Here is a 21,059-nt window from a genome sequence, read left to right as displayed (position 1 = left end):
GTTTCAAACTGCCGACCTTGAGGTTAGCAGCTCGATTCATAACTACTACGCTACCAGAGTTCCTTATACTAATATTAGGGCTCAGTAAAAATTAGAGAGAATGAAATATTACCAAGATAAAATACTTATAAGATTGAGCTAAGACTTATACCTTCTTGGGAGGTGGAGGTGGTTTCTGTTGGAATGCCAATTTTACAGCTTCTGCTGCTGATTCGGGTTCTTTAACGATGCTTTTCTTTGAGTCTGCTTCAGATAGCACGACAAAAAAATGATGACATTTTTCACACTTCACAAAACGGGTGGATGCTGCAAAAGAAAAAATAAAGTTCAGCAAAAGAAAAGAAAATAATTTCGAAGTGTTTAAAGTTAAAGACTCACTAAAAAGAAAGCTATGCACCCCACTAGCTACAGAAAACAAAACCCTCGCTTACACAATAAGATACGTGAGTAAATGACCTTTTGTTCGTTTCCACCAGGTTCTTTCACTTTAGTTTTAGAAAGGATTGGTTTTGACTCTTTCTACCTCCCATTTACTAACCCTAACCAAACCCACTGCTATTGAGTCAACTCTAACTTTCAGCAATCCTACAGGACATCTTTCTCCCTTGGAGCAGCTGGTGGGTTCAAACTACTGATCTTTTTGTTAGCAACCAAGTGCCTAATTACTGTACTACAAGGACTTACCTTCACTGATGTTAATTTTAAAGACTACCACTATGAAAAAATTTAGTAATTATCTTATTGAAACTCTTGAATGAACTCTGAAAAGCAAAGTAAAAGTAGATTACACAATTTCCAACATTTTATTATGAAAATTTTCAAATATACAGAGAAGTTGAAAGAGGCTCTGGTTCTCCTAAACGAGCAGCATTTTAAAAAACTTTAAAGAAAAAAATTATTTCACTCCATACTTATTTTTATCTTGACCCCAAAGGAGACAAATGGGAATTACTGAACTAAAAACTACTAAGAAACTAAAAATTTTCAGTCATATTGACTTAAGAGATTATCTATCATACAGCTTTCAAATGCAATACAATGAAAATGAAAATAAAAACTTCCTCAATTTTAATGCATCAACAACAGAGCATCCTCTGTGAAGCTAAAGGTGATTTTTTTCCTTTTTTTGTCCAAGCATGGTTTTAGAAAGTAGACATACGGACATATACTCTTAGCCTTCTTTAAGCCTATCCCTACTTCAAAAAGCAGCATGGTAGTGAATCCTCTACAAATTTCTGACAGACACTGAGCAAAAGATACATAAGAATTAGTCCCATGTTGGTATGTCTAGATGCTATCTTTGTGTAATCCAACTAAACAGGTAGAACTACAGGGAAAAAGAATTAAAAAAACTGATACGCATTTCTCTCCTCTGGGAATATTTTGAATGTCCAGGGATTTTAGGAAAAACTGCCTTGGCAAGTACTCCTAAATCTGCACAAAATAATCTAAGTAAAAAAAAAAAAAAAAAAAAAAATCAGCCATGTCCACATTTAAAATAAATTTCATTCTTACATTCCTTCTTAAACACAAGATCAATCAAAAACATTCTGGATAAAGTATAGCAGAAAAAGCCAGAAATATCACCATAGAAAGCGTGTAAGTCCGTCTTCTGCCTATAATTGGTTGGAATACCTAAAATGGGGCTACAGCGTGCCCAGTGAAGGAGGCCTCCTGCAGAGCCTCTGCATTACATAACGCCATAAGTGGAATCCTGAACAGCATCCAGAATCTTCAGAGGAGGAAAATTTCCACTTGAAAGGACAAGCAGACCAGCCTGGAGCGGCTAGAAGAACAGAAGATACTGCTTGAAAGAAAGGCCAACAGGAAAAATACAAAACAACATAGGTAGACTGACTGATTACTATAAGAACAAGCAAGTTGCTCACCCAGGAGACATCAAGGCAAGTGGTCGGGTCCCCTCAGAGCAAACCCTCTCCCAAGACGAAGACTCAATGGGAATACACACTCTGATTAGTGACCATGTTCATCACTGATAAGGGGAAGTAAGGGAAAAACAGCAATGAAATGGCAAGCTAAGCCCTACAATGTTCAATAAATTCCTCTGAACCGTGGTGGAGACCTGGTTGGTCAGCAGTGTGGCAAGACCTGGGGACTCTTGGGCCCAGAGTCAGTGACATAGCTACAGAGAACTAGAGTGGAGAGTGAAGTGTCCAGCTGAAAAGAAGAGAGGGCATATGAACAAGATCATCCACACTTGCAAATAATACCCACTTGACCTGGCTTCAATGACTGGATGATCAGAGCTCAACTAGAAGAAGAAAGAAGAGGTAAAAAAAAGAGTAATCTGATATAATTCGATGAACTTGACCTACACCTATGGATGCAGTAGCTCAAAAGAGGGAACAAATCTTTATAGCAAGGATCATTCCCAACCCCTCCATATACAGAGTAGTTAGGGATGGGCAACTTGGACATTGGCTACCCAAAATAGGGGGGTAGGGAGGCTTCAAAGGCAAGAAGTGACTGGCTTACAAGCTTTCAAGAGGGAATCTAGATCCAGAGGGCGTGGAGGAAGGTAGGATCTCCACTGAGTAGGATCCTATCTGTGTAGGCAGGGCTGATGAAAGGAAATGCAGATAGGTCTCTTGTGATACAATAGTGAATAACTGTAATCAGGACCGACTGTGTGGGTTGGAAATGTAAAGGTGGACGTTTTGTAGCAAGGAGGGGAGTGATTAACTTTGCAGTCTAGGAGTGGAGGTCCCTCGGGGGGTGGGGTGGAAGGGGGACTTGCAGGGTATACCCTGTGGTTGGTTGATGATGCATGGAGGGGACTGTAACCATGGCAACAAAACTATTTATGATAGGATGAATGTTCTCCCATGTAAACAAACTATCACATAATTCACAATAAAACATTAAAAACAAAATTTAACTTGGTACTGTCCTCACTCGAGAGCTCCAGAGGAGTAGCCTACTCTACTCTCTGGGAGAACGTCTCTGCTTTAATAAACCTTGGACTTGCTTGAAAAAAAAATTATAGCAGAAAAACATTTTTTCTTTTTTTAAAGAGTAGCAGCAAACTTTAAATATCCATGTTTTCTATTTATGGACCACCTATAAATGTTTGCCTAAAGATCAAACTAATCACCTTTGAAAGCCACAAGCTCAAATATATAATCACCATTTCCCTTTAATGGAAAGACACTCAGTGGTTTATTTTATAATGAGGCACCAGTATATAATCTTTACTGAAGATAAACATGCAGGAAGTAAAGGGCAGAAAAGCTGCTGATCTAGTTCAGGCTGTTTGACAGGAAAATCCTGTCTGAGAACATGAAAACAAATTATGTCTCTAAGGAAATGAGGTCAAATGGAAAGAGCTCACAAACCAACAAATCCCATCCCTCTTGTCTTACTGTTGAAGGATTGCTTAAATTCTACTTGAACATCTGTAGTGTAATTTCACACTGAAAATGTTCAACATATACCTAGGTTTGACTTTAATATTATTTATCAAAATACATTTAAAGTTAATAGTGTTTGCAAAGTATCTTTTTTTACTCCTAAAATCAAGAGTGAAGTCCTGGTGTGGCGCTGTGGGAAAGAACACTGGACCACAAGGTCAGTTCGTTTTACAAGGTCGGTGATTCAAACTCACCAGCTGCTCCTTGGAAATCCTATACAGGGTCACTATGAATTGGAATCAATTCGACAGCACTTAACAACAAAATCAAGAATGAAAAATCTAATTTTCTGAAATCAGGGGATAAACAAAGCTTTCCTTTAAATGATTACTATAAGGTGTAGTGCTGTAGGATAAGCACTGGACTGCTAGTCACAACGTTGGCAGTTCAAACTCCTTGGAAACCCTAGACTAGGTCACTAAGAGTCAGAACTGATTCGACAGAGATCACATGGCTCACGAAACCTAACACATTTACTATCTGACCTTTTACTGTCCTGCTATATAACACTTCATACAGAAGTCCTGATGTGGCACTATAGCATAAGTACTGAATTGCTAACTTCAGGGTCAGCAATTCAAAACCACCAGCCTCTCCTATACAGTATCACCGTGAGTCGGAACTTACTCAATGGTGTGGTTCTCAACAACAACAACCCGTAGAATGGGAAAGAATTCATAAGGGTCTGATAATCTAATGTTCATATCAGATCCCTGGGAGGTATCAATCATTGGGAGTCCTCGTGTGGCGCTGTGGGTTAATGCATCAGACTGCCAAATTGCTCTGAACCAGAAGGTTGACGTTCAAGCTCACCAGTCACTCCTCAGAAATCCTATACAGGGTCGCTATGTCGATTAGAACCAATTTGACAGCACTTCACAACAACAACAAGCTGACCTGAAGGTTTCAAGTTCCAGCATACCCAGCAGCTTTGTGGAAGAAAGGTCTGGTGATCTGTTTCTGTAAAGATTACTCAACTATTTAAAAGCTATGGAATAGCTAGTTCTGCTCTGTAATGCATGGGGTTGCAATGAGTTGGAAATCAACTCGATGGCAAAGGGTAGAAAACAATCCAGACTATATAAAGTACTCTCATAAAAAAGAGAATAAATAACCACATAGATGGCACAGTTACTGATACGCGTTGTTAGGTGCTGTCGAGTCAGTTCCGACTCATAGAGACCCTATGCACAACAGAGCAAAACACTGTTCCATCTTCACAATTGTTACAGTTGAGTCAGTTGCTGCTGCCTCGGTGTCAAGCCACCTCATTGGGGGCCTTCCTCTTTTTTGCTGAGCCTCCACTTTCTTCACGTAACAAAATACCTCACAAGATTGGTTTTCTGGGTTTGAAATCTTAGACAACTCAGTCAACTGGCAAAATACAATGGGGCTTCATGCAACAATTCTATTATTGTTTAATTGCATTTTTCCACAAACTTTTTGAAGGCCCCTCTTACAATTCACAAGTGTTATGTTCCATCCAAATGTGGTGAGTGGTAAGGGTCTTACAAAAGAGAACAAAGGAAACCCAAAACTCAAACAAAGTAGTTTAATGGACTAATATTACTGTCATTGTTAAGTGCCACTGAGTCAGTTCCAAATCACAGCAATCCCGAATAGGAGAGGAGCGGCTGGTGGGTTTGAACCACCAACCTTGTAGTCAGCAGTCCAGTGCTTATCCTACAGTGCTACATCTGGACTAACAATCCACACAAACCATGGCCTCATCTACCCTGAAACCAGAAGAACTAGATAGTGCCTAGCTATCACTGTCAACCATTTGGAATAGGGCCATAATAGATGGAGCTGGATAGAAGGGAGAAAAATGTGAAACAGAACTCAAATTTTTAAAAAGTTCAGACTTACTGGTTGAGATTAAAGGACTTCCCGAAACTATCAAAGATGTTGACCTACACCTATGGATGCAGTAGCTCAAAAGAGGGAATAAATCTTTACAGTGAAGACCATTCCTACCCGTCAATACACAGGGTAGACAGGGATGGGCAACTTGGACAATTGCTACCCAAAATTGGGGGGGGAGGTGCTACAAAGGCAAGACATGACTGGTTTACAAGCTTTCAAGCAGGAGCCTAGATCCAGAGGGCGCAAAGTAGCAACAAAAAAGATATTTGTGAATTTATAATCAAATAAATACAGATTCAAAGAAAACTCTCTTTAGGATGAGGAAGACCCAATTTTCAATGAAAATTGAAGGTTCTTAAGCATTCAAAAAGGATGCATTCTACAGAGGCTTTTTTCCCCCCCACTACAGAAGCTTTTAATAGAGGTATGCAAAATCAGGAGGGCTCACTGACTGTTGGGGCCTGTTATTCCTGCAAGTAAAACTCTGGAAGACAGCTGCTTGATGACTAAAATATGGATACGTGGGTACTCTTTTTTTCATCCACAAGCTCTAATCCTACTCCCAATTAAAATTCTCAAAGAAAACAAACCTTGGCGTTGAGTTGTTTAGTGCCAATGAGTTGGTTCTGACTCACAGTGACCCTGTGTATAGGGTTTCCAAGAAAAGGTTGGTGAGTTAGCAGTCCAGTGCTTACCCTATAGCACCACACCAGGACTCTGTTGTTGTTGTTAAATGTTGTCAAGTCGGTTTCAACCCATAGTGTCCCTGTATAGGGTTTCTGCGCAACGGCCGATGAGCTTAAACCACAGACCTTGCAGTTCAAACGCTATAGAAGTGTTTTCCAAACTTGGTCTAATTATTAAGCATACAGACTCTAAGACCCTACCCCAGGTCCAAAGAATTTTAATCTCTAGGGAAGAAGTGATACATCGAATGTATAACAGAGACCTCAGATTATGAATACAACTTAACAAGTTTAGAAAATACACCATAAAAGAAAAATAATTTTAACTAATGCCAAGAGGAGCTTGAGTTAGAAATGTATGGGATAGGAAATTCTAAATAGCCAGTCTTCATTGCTACGTGATCTTGGACGAGACGCTTAAAACTTGCTAAACCTGTTTGTTCATCTACAAAAATAAGGTTGTAAGACTAGAATTACATAAAGACAGTCCCCACATTATGAACTTCTGACTTCCATATAAACCCTTACGAACTATAGTTGTGAACCAATTATCCCCTACAGCCTATTACATTAAAAATTCAAGGTATACACAATGGTTTGTAATAACAAACTGGAAACTACTTTTTGACTATTATTATGTTAAAGATGTTCTAGTGGGTCTGGATGTATTTCTTTCATTTTTTTATACATAGTAATTATCCTAAGACAAACATTTGACTGATGTTAGTACAAACTACCTAACTGTTCTGATTTATGTATAAACTCAACTTTAAGACAGAATTAGGAAAGGAATTCATTTACAAACTGGGAAATCCATGAAATGCTAGTCAACTTCCTTTTCTAGACCAAGAGGAAGTTGTTAGAACAGAACAAGGGGATACTGAATGGTTTAAAATCAGGAAAGGTGTGTACCAGGATTATATCCTTGCACCAAATTTATTTAATCCGTATGCTGAGTAAATAATCTGAGAAGGTGGATTATATGAAAAAGAAATGTAGTATCAGGACTGGAGGAAGACTCATTAACGACCTGCACTATACAGATGCCACAACCTTGCATGATGGAAGCAAAGAGGACTTAAAGTACTGGCCTCGTATGCATATGAATGCTGGGCAGTGAAAAAGGGACCAGAGAAGAATTGGTAGACACGGATTATGGTGTTGGCAAAGAATATTGACTATACTGTGGACTGCTAATAAAATGAGCAAATCTGTCATGGAAGAAGTATAGCCAGAATGTTCCTTAGAAGGGAGAATGGCAAGATTTCCTCTCATATACTCTGGACATGTTATTAGGAGAGACCAGTCTCTGGAAAAGGGCATCATGCTTGATAAAGTCAAGGGTCCATGAATAAGAAAGACCTCAGAACTGATATATTTGAATTGTGGTACTGGTAAAGAATACTGGAAGTACTATGAACTACCCGAAGAACAAACAAGTCTATGTTGGAAGGAGTACAGCCAGAATGTTCCTTAGAAGCAAGGCTATTGAGATTTCCTCTCTCATCAAGAAGGATCAGTCCTGGAGAAGGACATCATGACTGGTAAAGTGGAGGGTCAGTGAAAAAGAGGAAGACCCAGCTAGACAGACTGATACAACGGCAGCAACAATGGGCTCCAACAAAACTTCATGTGAGGATGGTGCAGGACCAGGCAGCATTTTGTTCAGTACTTAACAGCAACGATCTTCCTTTTCTACGCTAAGAAATTATTCTTTAAATTTGTAAAAATTGAAATTTTTCTCTAAGAAAAAAAAAAAAAGATTCTTTTCACAGAATCCTGGCTTTCTGGATCCACAGAAGCTGGATGACTCCCTAAGACTAGTGACCAGAAAAAATCTTTAATCTTCAACTTAACTATCCCCTGCAGTCTTCATTAAACCAAACAGTTTAGTTCCATTAAAAAGCATGCTTGCCTTGAACATTGTGATCTCTTGAGGAATTGTTTATGTGAAATCAAATTGCCAATAGCAACCTAAAGGCTACATAAGAAGCTGAAGGGGCAATAAATTTGTGTTAATGGTGAAACCATCTGAAAAAGGATAAGAAAGGTGGCACAACTTGAAGAATGTAACCAATGTCACTGAATTGCACAGGTAGAAATGGGTGAATTGGTGTCTCTTGTATAAACTTTCACCCACACACACAAAAAGAAAAATATTTTAATGAAGATTTTCTGAATTAAAATATATTTAATGTGACACTAGCATTATTAATCAATTTTTAAATTTTTTGTTGTTGTTAAGTGCTGTTGAGTCAGTTCCAACTCATAGCAACCCTGTATAGGGTTTCCAAGGAGCAGCTGGTGAGCCTGAACCACCAGCCTTGCAGTTCCAACCGACTTTACAGTCCAGCGCATTAACCCACAGTGCCATACCAGGTCTCCTACTGGTGGTGGTGGTTATGAACCGTGGAGTTCGTTCTGACTCACAGTGACCCTGCACAGGGTTTCCAAGGCTGTAAATCTTTATGGGAGCGAAAGCCGCATCTTTCTCCTGAGGAATGGCTGGTAGTTTCGAACTGCTGACCTTGAGGTTAGCAGCCCGACTCATAACTACTATGCTACCAGAGCTCCTTTTCCTTAGAGCACATCTAATTTATTAGTACCAAGCATTTAGAAAACTGTATCATCCAATTCCATCACTTTCAATTTATGTTGTGACTCAAATTAATATTTGCTCAGGCTGATTTTGCTATTTCATCTTTCACTAGGAAAATCCTGAAGAGAACCTCTAATATTCCAGTTATAAAACAGAGCTACATTAAGGCTTTCCAGAACTGTGAAAACCTGCTCCATATAGTACTTGTTTCATATGGTGGCCAGTTAATAATATTAACAGTAAATGTGAAATCTTAACTAAACCTCAGTATTAGTGTTAGAATACAGACAACACTCTCCAGCTAATTATCATGAGCTAATCCTATAGGAAAGGTGTGCAACAGGGTTGTGTTCTTTCACCATACTTGTTTAATTTGTATGCTGAGCAAATAATACGAGAAGCAGGGTTCTATGAAGAAAAACGTGGCGTCAGGATTGGAGGAAGACTCATTAACAACCTGCATTATGCTGATGATACAACCTTGCTTGCTGAAAGTGAAAAGGACTTGAAACATAAACTTACGAAGATCACAGAGCACAGCCTTCAACATGGATTACATCTCAATGTTAAGAAAACAAAAATCCTCACCACTAGACCAATAAACAGCATTCTTATTAATGGAGAAGAGATTGAAGCTGTCAAGGACTTCATTCTTCTTGGATCAACTGTCAACACTTGGCGGAAGCAGCGGTCAAGAGATCAGACGACGTACTGCACTGGGCAAATCTGCTGCACAGGAACTTTTTTTAAAGTACTGAAGAGCCGAGATGTCAGCTTGAGGACTAAGGTGCGCCTGACCCAAGCCATGGTATTTTCAATAACCTCATATGGATACGAAAGCTGGACAGTGAATAAGGAAGATCGTAGAAGAATTGATGCCTTTGAGTTGTGGTGTTGGAGGAGAATACTGAAAGTGCCATGGACTGCCAAAAAAAACAATAGATCTGTTTTGGAAGAAGTGCAACCAGAGTGCTCCTTGGAAGCCAAGAGTGCTCCTTGGAAGCTTCGTCTTTCCTACTTTGGACACATTGTCCGGAGAGAACAATCGCTGGAGAAGGATGTCGTGCTGGGTAAGGTGGAGGGTCAGAGAAAAAGAGGAAGACCCCCAACGAGATGGATCAGCCAGGTGGCATCATTGATGGTGTCAAATGTGGCAGCAGTAGTGAGGTTGGCCCAGGATTGGACATTATTTCGTTCTGCTGTGCATGGGGTCGCTATGAGTCGGTTCTGACTCGAAGGCACCTGACAACAACAATCCTATAGGAATCCTGGTGTGGCGCTGTGGGTTAATGCGCCAGACTGCAAAGCCGTTTGAACTGCAAAGTTAGAGGTTCAAGCTCACCAGTTGCTCCATGGAAACCCTATCCAGGGTCGCTATGGGTCGGAACCGATTCGATGGCATTTAACAACAACAACAACAATCCTATAGCAAGGTCGGTCATTTAAGCTCACCAGCTGCTCCCTGGAAACTCTATACAGGGTCGCTGTGGGTTGGAGTTGACTCGACAGCACTTAACAACAACAACAATCCTACAGCACCACACCAGGGCACCTTGAAATAAATACATGTAAGTTGGACTACATGAAGAAATTGGCATCAGGAGTAGAGGAAGGTGGTTCATTAACAACCTATAATATGCAGATGTTGGAAGAGAACTTAAAGCGCTTACAGATGAAGATCAGCTGCATACACAGGATCACTGTGAGTCGGAACCTATGAGATGGCATGTAACAACAACATACGCATGTGAAAGTTGGTCAATGATAAGGAAAGCAAGAGAAGAATTTCTGCATTTGAATTATGGTGTTGGTGGAGAATACTGACTATTTTCAGGGACTGCCAGAAAATCAAACAAATCAGCCTAATTCTCCTTAGAAGTGAGGGTGGCAAGACTTGGGACGTGTTATCAGCAGGGGCCAATCCCTTAAGAATGACATCATGCTTGGTAAAGTAGACGGCCAGCAAAAAAGAAGATCAGCCACAAAATCTACTGACACAGGGGCTCCAACCTTGGTCTCGAACATGACAACACTGTGCAGAACCAGGCAACGTTTGGTTCAGTTGTATATAGGGGAGCTGAGTCAGAATCAACTACACAGCACCTAACAACAACAACAACAACAACAACAACAATCAAATATATTTCTTATATCACAGCACAAACAAAGTATATCAATTCTGGAGATTTTTAGTATCCGGTGAACACAAAAGAGAATCATATAAGCCCAGGAAAAAAAAAACTCTGGTGTATAAAGTTTTTAAAACTTATCTGTCAGTTTGTTGTACTGTGCTGGCTTAGGTGTTGCTGTGATGTTGGAAAGCATACCACTAGTATTTTAAATACCAGCAGGGTATGTCAACCTGGGGTTTCAATTGAGTTTCCAAACTAAGACAGACGAGGAAGATGGAGCCGTGGACTATTTTTTTAATATTTAGCCACTGAAAACACTGGAACACTGTTAGATAGCACCAGTATATTGAACATTAAAATGTTATGAATAGCACCAGAATATTGTCAGTTATACTGCCAGAAGATGAGCCACTCAGGTTGGAAGGCACTCAAAATGCTACTTTTGGTGGAAAGCTGCCTCCTCAAAGTAGAGTTGACCATGATAACGCAAATGGAGAAAAGCTTTCTGGAACTTCATTTGCTGATGAGGCACAACTGGAAACGAGGAGAAACAGCTATAAACATCCATTAATATTCAGAACATGGAATGTACAAAGTATGAATCTAAGAAATTTGGAAATTGTTAAAAATGAAATGGAACTCATAAAGATCCATGGACTGGTATTGGTCATTTTGAATCTGACAATCATACAGTTTACTATAATGGGAATGACAAATTAAAGAGGAATGGCATTGCATTCATCAAAAAGAACATTTCAAGATCTATCTTGAAGCAGAATGCTGTCTGTGGTAGGATAATTTCCACACACCTACAAAGCAGACCAGTTCATACCACTATTATTCAAATTTATGCAATAACCACTAAAGCCAGTTATGATGAAATAGAATAATTCTACCAACTTCTAAAATTATCAAACATGGAATCATAATGTATTGATGGTTACTGGTGACTAGAATATAATGGTTGGAAACAATGAGGAAGGATAAGTAATTAGAACATCCGGCCTTTATGACAGAAACGGTGTTGGGGTTCGTATGATAGGAATTTTGCAATACCAATTACTTTTTCATTGCAAATGCCTTTTTAAACAACATAAAAGACAACTATACATATAGACCTCACCAGATGGAATACTCAGAAATCAAACTGACTACATTTGTAGAAAGAGACGGTGGGAAAGCTCCATATCATCAGCCAAAAAAAAAAAAAAAGGCCAGGGACAGACTATGGAACAGATCATCAATTGCTCATATGCAACTTCAGGCTGAAGCTAAAGAAAATTAAAACATGTGTATGAAAGCTAAATTATGACTTTGAACATATCCCACCTGAATTTAGAGATCATTTCAAGAACAGATTGATGCATTAGACACTAATGACCGAAGACCAGTGGAGTTTAGGGATGACATAAAGAATATCATACAGGAAGAAAAGTAAAAGGTCATAAGACAAGAAAGAAGGAAAAATCCAAAATAGTTGTCAGGAAAGACTCTGAGACTTGTTCTCCAGCATAGATATGCTAAAGCAAATGGAAGAAATTAGAAGGCAAAAGCAGTAACACAAAAATTTCAAAGGGCAGCTCAAGAAAACAAAGTCAAGTATTTTAATGAAATGTGCAAAGACCTGGATTTAGAACACCAGAAGAGAAGAATATGCTCAACAATTCTCAAGCTGGAAGAACTGAAGGTAAACTTCAAGCCTGACTTGTAAATACTGAAGGATTCTAAGGGCAAAATATTAAATGATGCAGAAAGCATCAAAAGAAGATGCCAAAATGGTGAATGATTGTTATCAGGACTGATTGTGAGGGTTGGAAATCTAAAGATGGACATTTTGTAGCAGAGAGGGGAGTGATTAACTTATCAGTCTAGGAGTGGAGGACCCTGGGACCATCGATGGAGAAGAGCGAAGAGTGGAATCCTACCAGAGGGGCAGTGAGGCCTGAGATGGAAGCAGAGAAGATGACGTCAAGAGAGGGTGGGGCTGGGGATTCAGGATCAGGAGATGGCAAGGGGCTGAGGACTGTGGTAGGGGGAGGGGTGCAGGCTTACAGGGTACACCCCTTGGTTGGGTGAGGATGCATGGACAGGATTGACAACTATGCCAATAAAATGATGGATGATGGAATGGATGTAAAGCTGATGTTCTCCCATGTAGACTATCACACAATTCACAATAAAACATTTAAAATAAAAAAAACAGTAAGATGGCAGATAAACACAAAGTCACTATACCAAAGAGTAATGGTATATGTTCACAAAAGGCAGTATATGATCAAGAGCCCATGGTACTGAAGGAAGAAGTTCAAGGTGCATGAAGGCACTAGCAAAGAACAAGGCTCTGGAAATTGATGGCATTCAAATTGAAATCTTGCAACAAACAGATGTAACACTTGAGGCACTCACTCATCTATGCCAAGTAATTTGGAAGACCAACTGATTGAAAGAGATTCTGACCAACTGACTGGTAAGATCCATATTCGTTCCTATTCAAAAGAGAGGTGGCCCAGTGGAATGTGGAAATCATCAGACAATATCATTAATATCATATATCAGACAATATCATTAATATCATATGCAAGTAAAATTTTGCTAAAGATAATTTTAAAAAGACTGCAACAGTACACTGACCGGGAACTGCCAGAGGGTCAAGCCAGGTTCAGAAGAGGACATGGAATGAGCAATACCATTGCTAATGTCAGATGGATTTTTCGCTGAAAGCCAAGAATGCCAGAAAGATGCTTACCTGTGCTTTACTGACTATGCAAAGGCTTTCGACTGTTTTGATCATGACATGCTATGGACAACATTGCGGAGAATGGGTATCCCGGAACACTTAATTGTGCTCTTGAGGAACCAAGAGGCTGTAGTTCAAACAGAGTAAGGGGACACTGAATGATTTAAAATTAGGAAAGGTGTGCTCCTGGGTTGCATTCTTTCACCATACTTATTCTATCTGTATGTTGTGCACATAATCCAAGAACCTGGATTATATGAAGAAGAATGTGGCATCAGGACTGGAAGAAGACTCATTAACAACCTGTGATATGCAGATGACACAACCTTGCTTGCGGAAAGTGGAGAAGACTTAAAATACTTACTGATAAGATCAAAGACCAGAGCCTTCAAGTATGGACTGCATCTCAATGTAAAGATAATAAAAATCCTCACCGCTAGGCCAATAACGACAAATGGAAAAAAGACTGAAGTTGTGAAAGACTTCATTTAGCTTGGATCTACTATCAACTCTTGGAAGCAGCAGTCAAAAAAATCAAGTAACATTAGGCAAATCTGCTGCACAAAACTTTTTTGAAGTGCTTACAAGCAAAGACGTCAGTGTAAGGACTAAGGTATGTCTGATCCAAGCCATGGTATTTTTAATAACCTCATATGCATGTAAAAGTTGGACAATGAATAAGGAAGACCATAGAAGAATTGATGCATTTGCATTACAGTGCTGGAGAAAAATATTAAAAGTACTATGGACAGACAGAAGAACAAATCTGTACTGGAAGACGGACAACCAGAATGCTCCTTCGACGCCAGGAGAGCAAGTATTCTCTCATACTTCAGACTATTATCCAGTGGGATCAGTTCCTGAAGAAGGACATCAAGCTTGGTACAGTGGAAGGTCAGTGAAAAAGAGGAAGACTCCCAATGACATGAATTGGCACAGTGGCAGCAGCAATGGACTCAAATTGAATGATTGTGAGGTTGGTGCAGGACCAGGCAGTGCTTCATTCTGTTGTGCATAAGGGCGCCAGGAGTTGGAAGCTACTTGACAGCATCTAACAGCAACAATAAAAACTTTATAGAAAAGGTAGGAACAAACAAACTCTAAAAGAAGTAATACTCACACACAAAGGTCTCTACATGTGTGCACAAGTCACCACATTTAGGACAGCGCAGCTGGTTTCCACCTTTTCCAGAATTCCCAGAGCCTGATTTCTTACTGCTTCCATCATTTACTGATTTCTAATGTTTGTGGAAGAGAAAAAGAGCATGTCCATTACTACTTTCAGGAAACCATTTTATACATAACTTAAATGCAAACTATGTTTTTCTAATTAATTTTATAATTTTTTACAATTTCTAGAATGGAATTATTCAAATAATTAATATCTATACTATCACTGGAGTCCTGGTGTGGTGCTGTAGGATAAGCACTGGACTGATAACCACAAAGTTCAATCCCACCAGCTACTCCTTGGAAATCTTATACAGTGTTGCTATGAGTTGGAACCAAAGAGACAGCAGTTAACAACTATTGCTGGTGTCAAAAACTGAACAGCTACTCCTCACTATCAACCAACTCATTATCCAATACTTCACATTTATGACAATGTAATAAAGACTCTACTATCCAACTATTTTGCTTATTAAAGATGTACGTCTGGTAATAATAATAAGCACAGAGATGCTAGGCAAGAGTAATGCCGGCAGTTAGGGTTACGGTTAGTGCCAACCCAGTCATGGCTGGGCCACAATTCTCAATAGTTGGTAGTTATGTAATTAGGTAATTCCACAGTTATCTAAAAATGTAGTCACTCTCCATTTTGTTTATCTAATGTGGTCACCCTACATTTCTGCAAAATGCCAATTTTTGCATAATGACTTAGCCTTTCAAAACTAATCATGTCAGTAAGTGGATGTATTACCAGAAAAATCAAATCAGTTCTAGTAAACACATATTTATCTGTATTCCTTCTTCACATGCTATGTGCCTGTATATATAATACATAGCTTTCTTTCAATGATTCAGTAAGTACTATTGTTGTTAAATGCCATTGAATCAGTTCCAATTCATAGTGACACTGCTTCCAAGGAGTGACTAGTGGGTTTGAACCACCAACCTAGTACCACACCAGGACTACCAATAAGTGTGTGAGAAAAATTTTTTACGCATGTTTTTCAGTGCCGTCAAGTCAGTTCTGACCCACAACTTGAACCACTGACCTTGCAGCACGTTAACCCACAGACCACACTAGAAAACTGTATTTCAATGAAAATGAGCAAGGAGTTATTATCATGGCAGGCAGGGATTCAACTTTCTAGATTTAATGTTTTCACCTTAAAAACAGGATAAATTTACCTACTTTAGAAGACTATTACTAGGATTAAATGCAGATATGAAAAAAATCTAGATACAGTATTAGCTCAAGTGTTAGTCAAATTTACATAATGAAATTGGTAGTAATTCACTGATACAATATAATCACCAATCATCTACTTACAAGCTATTACATATACATAGCCCAATATTAATATCGAAGAATTTTTAAAGTTCATGGAAAAATTGAATTAAAAGATGATGGAATTTTTCCATAAATTTCTGAGACCCCCACATACCACAAATCCAAGATTTGTAAGTAGAGGACACAGCAAGGTTTATACCATCATGAGTTGGAAAACATATAGGAAATGATGGCTATCCCTAACTCAATGCCACTGACAACTATAAGGATTACTTACAAAGCTCCTTTATACTTCTTTGGTGCTTTGGAAATTTTAAATTGCTGCTTACTAAGCACAATGCTTACAAAAGTATTTTACAGTTCAAACAGAAACACAAAATAAAATTACATAAAATTCTTCCAATCATTTAATATATTTCTTTTTTCTACCTACTCTGGTAGCGTAGTGGCTACAAATCGGGCTGCTAACCTCAAGGTCAGCAGTTCGAAACTACCAGCTGTTCCATGGGAGAAACATGAGGCTTTCTGCTCCCGTAAAGATGACAGCCTCGGAAACCCTGTGCAGGGTCCCCGTGAGTCGGAACCAACCTCCACGGTACTTAACAACAATACCCACAGAAACATTTAACCAATGGAATTCAGAGTATTAACATATTCAAGTGTTTAAAAGATGGCGCCCAAATATGTATACAAGTGCCAATAAAGATAAAGCAATTACCTTATTTCCATCTCCAGAGCCATCTTTACTCATCCCATCTTTTGAGGCAAAGTATGCTGGTGTTTCTGTAAAGGTTCTAAAAGGAGCTCTTCGCAGAATCTGAGTTTCAAAAGTTCCAAACCTTCCTAAAACTGGTATATGAATGCGACCACTGGAAATACCTGGAAAAAAAAAAAAAAATCTAGTAGCCTACACACCACACAGAAACATGCCTCTATAAATTCTCTGAAGCAAAAATTCCTTGAGCATAAAAGAGGCTGAAAAAAGAGCTAGTTTTCACAGCAGCCAAACTATAGAGAAAACAGTGGCACTGTCAAGAGGCAAAGGCCTCTCAATTACAGGCCAGGCCTGGGGCTAAGACAGATTTTCTGCTGAATAAAGATGTTTCTTTCCAGGGCTGTCCTTTGGCAGTGAGGCAAGACCACCCAACTCATAACCATTTGTGGCTCTTTCAAAGTGTGAGAGATAAGAAGTTCAAATCTGCCTTACCTGTACGGGGAAGAGGTCATATATGTCTGATATTCTTCTATAATTTCTACTAATGAAAAGAAGTATCTGACAGTAACTTCTTTTTGCTTACATGGGGGTAATACTTATAACTATAGCAACACACCTCAAATGTTCTTTTAAAAGTTGTGTTTGCTATCCAATCTTGCCAGAAAAAAATATAATTCAATAAATATTATGTAATTGCTATTTACCTTTCAGACATTTTTACCTTTTTCTGTATTTGACATTAACATTCCTAAAAGAAATATTGTTGTTAAGCGCTGCTGAGTTGTTTCTGACTCATAGCAACCCTGTACAGGGTTTCTGAGGTGCATCTGGTGAGTCTGAACTGATGACCTTGCAGTTTGAACTGATCCTGCAGTAGAGCGCTTATCTCATAGCGCCACACCAGGACTCCTATGTTAATCACTGACTCTGGTATATTGAATTATCTAATGTCTCTTGCAACCATAGTCTCTAATTCCCACCAAATGTTTCTGCTCTTCTGGGTCTGGGTAAGAGAAGGTGGAAGAAGAAGATACTGATAGGATGACATGATCCGCTATGGATGTTAGGTAGTGCACTGTAATAATAAAAATCTAAAACTCTAGCATGGTTTAAAATGAGTCATCTTGGAAGCAGAAGGGGACGATCTCACTACTATCAAATAAGAGCCAAGAGTGGACCTTGTCCTTTGGACCCCAAGGTCCCTGTGCACTGAACCTTGTTGACCCAGGGCCAGAAAGCTGTGACACCGGAGGAGTGGGAGAGGTGCAGCAGGACCAAGAACCAGAGTACGAGACAGAGCAGTGGACTTCTCAGCCCACAGAGCAAGTAAAGTGATTTGGGGCAGGAAATTTGCTTGTAGAGTGGCTGCTTCTAGGCACTTAAGTAAGGGAGCTAGGCTTGCTGACCCACAGAGCCAAGTGCATTCAGATTGAGGCTTATGGTGGAGTGGTGTGTGCAATGGGCATTTATCAGCAGCTGACTGGAACAACTGTACCCTGAATATTTGTGACCTGGAATTGTAACTTGCTAACTTCCCTAATAAACCCCACACCTCTGAGTACTGTCTTTGAGTTCTATAGAGCCACTGCAGTGAATTATTCAGCCCAGTTGAATAGAGAGGGCTGTGGGAGGAATGCATGCTGCCACATTTTTTGCACTGACTTATTTAGGAGTCCTGGTATGTGCTGTGGGTTAATGCACCAGACTGCAAAGCCGTTTGAACTGCAAGGTCAGAGGTTCAAGCTCACCAGTCGCTCCTTGGAAACACTGTATAGGGTTGCTATGGGTTGGATCCGACTCGATGGCACTTAACAACAACATTTAGGGGTCAGCAAACGTTTTCTGTAAAGCACCAGGAATCAGGATGATAAATGTCATCTTTTGATTATATTGTGTTGTTTCCTCCTCCCTACCCAAAATATATGTGTTAATTTAGCTGGGCCAGATTCTCAGTGGTATGGCAAATCTGTGATGATTCCCCATGATATGATAAGTCATTAAGACAATGCTGTTGTTGTGAAGTGCTGTCAAATCGATTCCAACTCATAGCGACCCTGTGCAGGGCTTCCAAGCCTTTAAATCTTTATGGGAGCAGAAAGCTTCATCTTTCTCCCGCAGAACAGCTGGTAGTTTCGAACTGCTGTCCCTAAGGTTAGCAGCCTGATTTATAACCACTATGCTACCAGAGCTTCTTGTTGTTGTTAGGTGTGATCGAGTGGGTACCAACCCATAGCGACCTTATGCACAGAACGAGACACTGCCTGATCCTGGGCCAACCTCACTATTGTTGCCACGCTTGACTCCCATCGATGCTGCCACTTGGCCAGTCCATCTCATTGGAGGACTTCCTCTTTTCCTCTGACCCTCCACCTTACCAAACATGATATACTTCTCCAGCGACTGCTCCCTCCTGACAATATGTCCAAAGTATGAGAGATGAAGTTTGATCATCTTGGCCTCTAAGGAGCACTCTGGCTGTACTTTTTCCAAAACAGATCTATTGGTGCTATTGGGAGCCCATGGCACTTTCAGTATTCTCCTCCAATACCATAATTCAAAGGCATCAATTCTTCTATGGTCTTCCTTATTCACTGTCCAGCTTTCACATGCATATGAGGTTATTAAAAATACCATGGCTTGGGTCAGGCACACCTTAGTCTTCAAGCTGACATCTTTGTTCTTCAACACTTTAAAAATAAATAAAAAGTTCCTGTGCAGCAGATTTGCCTAACGCAATACGCCATTTGATCTCTTGACTGCTGCTTCTCTGAGTGTTGATAGTTGATCTAAGAAGAACGAAGTCCTCGACAACTTCAATCTTCTCCATTGATAAGAATGTTGTTTATTGGTCCAGCGGTGAGGATTTCTGTTTTCTTTACATTGAGATGTAATCCATACCGAAGGCTGTGCTCTTTGATCTTCATCAGTAAAGTTTTAAATCCTCTTCACTTTCAGCAAGCAAGGCTGTATCATCTGCAGATTGCAGGTTGTTAATGAGTCTTCCCCCAATCCTGATGCCACGTTTTGCTTCATAGAACCCAGCTTCTCGGATTATTTGCTCAGCATACAGGTTGAATAAGTATAGTGAAAGAATACAACCTTGTTGCATACCTTTCTTAATTTTAAAATATTCAGTGTTTCCATGTTCTGTTCGAACAACTGCCTCTTGGTCCATGGACAGATTCCTCATGAGCACAATTAAGCATTCAGGAATACTCATACTTTGCATTGTTGTCCATAGCTTGTCATGATCTATACAATCGAAAGCCTTTGCATAGTCAATAAAGCACAGGTAAACATCTTTCTGATAGTCTCTGCTTTCAGCCAAGATCGATTGTGGACATCAGCAATGATATCCCTTGTTCCACGGCCTCTTCTGAATCCAGCTTGAACCTCTGGAAGTTGTCTGTCAGAGCTCCTTAGGGGATCCAAAGTACAGAAATGACCCTGCCACACCTCTCAGGAACCTGTAAAATGTCCCTTTCTAAGGAAAGTTACAAATAGTAAGAATAAAATGTTCCTATCTCTAGGACACCTCACGGAGACCTGGTGTGGCGCTGTGGGTTAATGTGCCAGACTGCAAAGCTGTTTGAACTGCAAAACTGTTTGAACTGTTTGCAGCTGCTCCTTGGAAACCCTATACAGGGTCGTTATGGGTCAGAACTGACTTGACGGCACTTAACAACAACAACAACAGGCCACCTCATGCCTTCATACAGATTGTAAAACAGCTTAAAATTACTGAACTCAAATATTACTAAGAATAAATAAGTTACATTTGATGGCTTTCTTCTAGGTAATATTTTCAAAAGACATTTCAAATTTTCTTAAGTGTTAACATTCCCATTGAGCCACTACTTTCTCAGTAGAATGAGATTTAAGGCAGTCTGTTTTAAGCTAAATGTTAACATTTTTCCAACTCCAAACATACATATGTAAAATTAAAAAGCAAATTTAGAAAAAATAATGAGGTGGTAAGAAGAATGCATGAAATCAGGAATGCAGAAAGTTAACGGTTCCTAAAGCTGGTTTATGGGTATTTGGGTCTCATTGTGCTATTCTGTGTGTTTGAAAACATCTGTAAGTTTAAAAAATGCAAGTCTACTGGTAGTGGTAGTTGGTGGTGACTGTCGGGTACAACTCAGTCGGGTACAACTCAAGAGAGACCCTGGATAGGGTTTCTGAGGCTTTATGCGAGCATACAGTCTCCTCTTTCTCCTGAAGAATGGCTGACCCTGTGCTTAGCAGCCCAGCATGTACTCACTATGCCATCAGGGCTCCATTATGCAAGGTGGTTGTTGTTGTTGTCAGGTGCCATCAAGTCGGAACTGACTCATAGAGACCCCATGCACAGCAGAACGAAACAATGTTCGATCCTGGGCCAACCTCACTACTGCTGCTTCCACACTTGAGTCCATCAATGATGCCACCTGGC

At 39.8% G+C, this 21,059-nt stretch overlaps 1 protein-coding gene across 1 annotated transcript in view; it reads right to left on the bottom strand.

Moving 5' to 3' along the window:
- Positions 1–21,059, bottom strand: part of CLPX (caseinolytic mitochondrial matrix peptidase chaperone subunit) — a 61,115-nt gene that overhangs the window by 27,348 nt on the left and 12,708 nt on the right. The window contains exons 2-4 of the mRNA XM_006831531.1: positions 16,628–16,788; positions 14,572–14,689; positions 152–306 (exon numbers count right to left, since the gene is read on the bottom strand). Coding sequence (XP_006831594.1) covers positions 152–306; positions 14,572–14,689; positions 16,628–16,788 — 434 coding nt within the window. The remainder of the gene's footprint in view (positions 1–151; positions 307–14,571; positions 14,690–16,627; positions 16,789–21,059) is intronic.

The sequence above is a fragment of the Chrysochloris asiatica genome, unplaced genomic scaffold, assembly GCF_000296735.1.
Source record: "Chrysochloris asiatica unplaced genomic scaffold, ChrAsi1.0 scaffold00004, whole genome shotgun sequence".
Taxonomy (NCBI): Eukaryota; Metazoa; Chordata; class Mammalia; order Afrosoricida; family Chrysochloridae; genus Chrysochloris; species Chrysochloris asiatica.
Note: the sequence above shows the minus strand (reverse complement) of the source record. Positions and strands in the feature narration are given on the sequence as shown.